Source organism: Hermetia illucens, chromosome 4 (assembly GCF_905115235.1).
Source record: "Hermetia illucens chromosome 4, iHerIll2.2.curated.20191125, whole genome shotgun sequence".
Classification (NCBI taxonomy): Eukaryota; Metazoa; Arthropoda; class Insecta; order Diptera; family Stratiomyidae; genus Hermetia; species Hermetia illucens.
The window spans coordinates 124,272,776-124,277,672 of record NC_051852.1 but is presented as its reverse complement, the minus strand read 5'-3'; the positions used below and the strand labels follow the sequence as shown (position 1 = coordinate 124,277,672).

Here is a 4,897-nt window from a genome sequence, read left to right as displayed (position 1 = left end):
TGCCATTCTGATTGAGAGCCAAGCGGCGATCAAGGCACTTAGGTCGAACCAGGTGAACTCCAAAGTAGTAAGAGTGTCTTGAGGGACTGAACACTCTCAGCTTGCATAATAAGGTCTGGATACTCTGGGTTCCAGGTATTAAGGGGAAGGTATTGAGGAAGCGGACGAACTAGTCAGGCAGGGAGCAGAGACACCTCTACATGGATTAGAACTCCTCTGTAGAATCGACATTAAAAATTGAAGAGGAACGACCGAGGAAACTTACTTACTCACGGTCGGTTTGATTCGAATGATATCAAGGCACTGGTCGAGCGAAACCAGACGCTGAAAGTGCGAAAAATTGCGGAGATACTTAAAGTAGGTATGGTACTGTTCAAACATATTTTCAATAGCTTGATTACGTGTTCCGTCTTGATGTTTGGGTGACGTACAAGCGGACTGTGGAGAACCTGGACAACCATCTGCAATTCACTTTTAAATTTGCTAGAAAGTGATCCGTTTCTCAAACGAATAGTGATTGGCGATGCAAAACGGTGCTGGCGAGTAGTCGAATGCCACCACGAAAGTCGGCCTGCATTCAAGGAAGAATTTGTTAACTACACATTGAAATCTTCGTAGTATACCGTTTTACAAGTTGCCTCTTCAGGGAAAACCAATCGGTTCGAAGGTTTACTGCACGACGCTAATGAAGATGGATCGGACATTTTGGCAGAAACTGGCCTAGAACTGGTGAATCACAACTTTATTCAAACAACATTCTTTATAGTAAGTATTTTTAGACCTAGATACTATGTGCATGGACCTTATTTCTTTTCAGATATTTGGGTTGGGTAGTTTCTGAGAATGAGTTCTTGAAGCAGTTGACTCCTTTCGGACCTTTGCACTGTTCCCCCTCGCAGCCAATGTCAACACTAATACAGGCTTCGAAACTTTTATTTTGATAGCTCATATGGCTATATTCGGTGGAAAATAAATTTACATCCCCCTTTTGCCAATTTGGGGATATACCATTGACATTGACATACTAATGCATTAACAACATGGGTCATGGGTCAGTTAGTTACCTATAAGCGGCTATATCCTATAATTGATAGTCTCGGTTATTTTTCGAATAAGCAGCTCCTCCGAAGACTCGTTCAGCAGTGGATGCTACCAAACTGGTTCTTGAGCTAGCCATGGAAAGTTTTTTACGACATGTTGGTGACTCTCGACACTAGGAACGCGTTCAAATCTACGGGGTAGAACTAGATCAGAGAAGCGGCACAAACGCTACGCTATATATTAAGTGTGAACTTCGGCAACTTCCGTTAACGGATGCTGCTCAACGACTCGAACGAAGGGTAAAAATGTACAGTATGAGGGCTGCGGTTCCGTGGAGGTATGTTCTGGGTCGCCTTCTATGGAACTCGGACTAAAGCTCGCTGGACACAGGACAGTGCAGGTGCAGCTGAAGATGTAGAACACATTTTCTTCAGCTAGTCGAGATTTGAAAGCTCAAAGAAACTGAACTAAATACCGTTTGACTGTGGGAAATCCAGGAATAGAAGGGAAGCTCCTGCAATGAACACTGTTAAGAACTGAGTAGCCTTGCGAAGCAATATCAAGATGGTGGTCCCACGGGGAGAGTGTGGAGAAAATATGGGAGGCTCAAATCGGTAAGAGTCTAGCAGGCTTGCCCTAGATTCCTTCATCCTCAATATCTCTCTGAAAACGTTACCTGGAGAGAGTTCCTTTCTGTAAAATTGTTGGGGAAACACATTCCACCTTAATTAAGAGAAAAAGGTGTGTTCAGCGTTGTTAACCACTCCAATGTAAAAGAAACAATCAGGGAATGGTGTCTCCCACCCAATAGAATGCAAGATCTCCGTTGAAGTTTAATTATCCTGAACAAAGAAAGTAAAACTCACTAAAAGTACGCTTAAAAGTATTTTTTATTAGATGAATTGGGACAACAATAAAAACAATGCTTAAAGTTTAGGGCTCAGGCTCAGAGTCAGACCCCGACCCGGTCTCGGACTGACCAAATACGTTGGAAATGGTCTGGTCAATCCATGATTCATATGCTGATAATTTCAGATATACGGCGGGAATCACTTCTTTACAAAAGGTGGGTTCAGTGAAGATTCCGATTAGGCTTGGATTTTGTGGCCATCCTGATACAAGTCCACCACCCTCGTTACCTTCGCATGGCATCTGTTTACTGTTACCCCAACCAACAGTGCAGATTTGTAGATATTTGTCATATTTTTCGCCGTACGTTGCCAGACATTGACGCGGCGAGAGCAGCTTAAACATTCCATAGGTCAAAACGCTGGTCTCATTTAGAGAAAAGCCGGGCATCACTACTAAACTATTGCTAACGTAGTCTTCATCTATTTTGTTATATCTGATAGGAGCCAGGAGTTGTGAAAATTTGAGAGTTACTGGAAGCTTGATGAGAGCGATGTTGTCGTAGCCCGTTGGGTATGGTACAACAGCTGAACTATCCAATGAGATACCAAAAGATTTCCGAGTTCCTTGGAGGTGATTCAGGAGGAATTGTACCGTGAAATTTGCATTTGACACACAATTCAATGCAGTGACGATCCATTCATTAGATATTATTGATCCTCCGCAGTATTGTGTTCGGCCGTAGACTTCTCTGGTGATGGTTACTTGATGAGGGAATCGTTTTAGGGTGTCCACAGGGGTCCCATATAGTATCCTTGAGTCAGGAGATGCGAAGCTCAACTTGGGTAGTGTTCCTGCGATGCTGCAGATGATTAAAAGATATGAAAATACTTCCATTTTTGAATGTACTTGGACAGTGATCCTTCTTGAACTGATGAGGAGGAGGAAAGATTCGTGAATTTATACCTAAAATAGGTGGACATTTGTCGGTATAGCAGTTGCTATCAGTCCAGTAAACCCCACGCTACTGATTTGGATATCTAGAAGTAAACAGGAAACGCTGTGGATTTAATTTTCAACCTCGATGTGAGTAGATTGGAAAGAATATCAATCTTTGTTTAGGATTTTCAGATTTCCGTTTTTTAGTGTCTTAATTACTGGGTAATTAAATATTGTTTTGCTTATCGAAACTTGGATTTCCTCTGGGTATCACTGGTCTTTCCAAAGACATAGAGGGTATAGCTCGCCGAAGATTCTTATCATCATCAGCTTGACAAAATCCATTGAATGACGATCTACGGTTCTGCTTAATCATTAAGCCTCCGGAAACAGTAGTCGCTTATCGATTGTATTATGGATAAGGACAACAATCCGCAAAATCCCCATCAATGTTTTGATTGCTGGTAGCCAATGAAAGCGTCTCCTTACACTTACAGTTACTATAAAAGTTTAGATAGCTTACTGAGAAGTAACGAAGGCAAAAAGTCGATTATAAGTATTCTTTTAATTTGGTCGTTGCTAACATGAAATATATGAATTGATAAGATAATTTTCCATGTTTTCTGAAGCTAGCAAAGAGCAACCCTCAGATAAGCTTCAATATAAATAGTTGGATAAGTTGATGTATTATCAGTTTTAAAATTTTCTTTAAAATGGGAACACATTTCGTGATTTTAATTTCAATAGGAAGCATCTTTGTTTTCGCCCAGAGCTCCCTAGGTAGTCCGCAAGGAAGAATCCAGAACGGTATAGAAGTGGATACTCTGAGACGATTCCCACATTACGTGACTATCGTTTCGGAAACACCTACCGGGAAAAATTACTGTGGGGGATCAATTATCTCTGAACTATGGATCCTTACTGCTGCTCGTTGTGTTTCCGCTGAAGAATTCAGTGTCCATTTTCTTTTGAGGAATATATCCAACACCAGAAATTCCTTCTCTATAACTTTGGATCAATCATCGGTTACAGCGTATCCTACCGGCTTTGATAATATCGCATTGGTAGAACTGCCAGTTTTCCTAAAGTTCTCAGATAAACTGGCGCCGATTTCATACTTTGGAGGCGATATAGAATATGCCAAGCCCAATAATGGATTCGTGGTTATGCCAGGATTCAGTCTGCAAGAAACCAAAGTTTTAACATATGGAATGTTCAAATTGGTATCTTCAAGGCAGTGCAGGGCAACCTACGGTCAACTATTTGATGAATATCTGCAAATTTGCACTTTTGGCTGGAATAATAACAATCAAATGCCTTGTGAAGGTAATGAAGGGAGTGGATTAATTATTGGATGGCCCCAGGAACCACGCTTAATCGGGATCTTCAGTTCGCCTCTGAAGTGTGGCTCTGATATGCCTGCAGTTTACGTGAAGTTGCTGCAATATGAGAAATGGATCGACCAGACTATTGGAGGTAGACTGACAACTACCTGGCCCACAACCCCCACTGTACCCACAACATCACCAATAACAACAACACCATCTTCACCACCGTCAACAACATCGTCACAACCACCACCAACAACACCAACGCAAACAACATCAACAGCATCACCGCCGACAACATCACCACCACCTCCACCAACAACGCCATCATCCCCGCCAACAACACTATCACCAACAACTACACCACCTCCATCATCAATATCATTACCCCCACTGACAACACCGTCACCATGAACGGCTTAGCAAAACTCTCTTCTCTTAGAATTAGATGAATCGAATTATGCAGAAATAAACATTAAACAATCTTAATTTGTATCTTTACAAATAAGTTAAATTCAGTTATTATCTTCAATGTGCGGTAGGGTGGCTTGTAGGAAATATCTGCTGCGAATCCATGTGGTTTGCGGTAATTAAAATCCCAACTCAAAGGGTGGATGACATGAGGAGTAAATGATCCTGTATGGAGTTTCCGGGGTACCAGGAGACCCCTTCAAAGAAATCCGCCTTGAGTGCCTCGCGGCCGCTACACTGGTAGCACTACATACGGATCAATCAATTAA

General features: G+C 41.9%; 2 protein-coding genes across 2 annotated transcripts; one reads left to right on the top strand and one right to left on the bottom strand.

Annotated features, from left to right (window-relative positions):
* Positions 1–1,974: 1,974 nt before the first annotated feature.
* Positions 1,975–2,787, bottom strand: LOC119654063 (trypsin 3A1-like). The gene has a single exon (XM_038059227.1). The coding sequence runs from the start codon at positions 2,785–2,787 to the stop codon at positions 1,975–1,977; it is 813 nt and encodes a 270-aa protein (XP_037915155.1).
* Positions 2,788–3,542: 755 nt separating this feature from the next.
* Positions 3,543–4,571, top strand: LOC119654062 (collagenase-like). The gene has a single exon (XM_038059226.1). It carries the CDS (start codon positions 3,543–3,545, stop codon positions 4,569–4,571), a length of 1,029 nt encoding a protein of 342 aa, XP_037915154.1.
* The last annotated feature ends 326 nt before the right edge of the window (positions 4,572–4,897 follow it).

Excerpts from the sequence above, each read along its gene's own strand:
- LOC119654063 (XM_038059227.1), bottom strand. The coding sequence starts at position 2,787 with ATGGAAGTATTTTCATATCTTTTAATCATCTGCAGCATCGCAGGAACA.
- LOC119654062 (XM_038059226.1), top strand. The coding sequence starts at position 3,543 with ATGGGAACACATTTCGTGATTTTAATTTCAATAGGAAGCATCTTTGTT.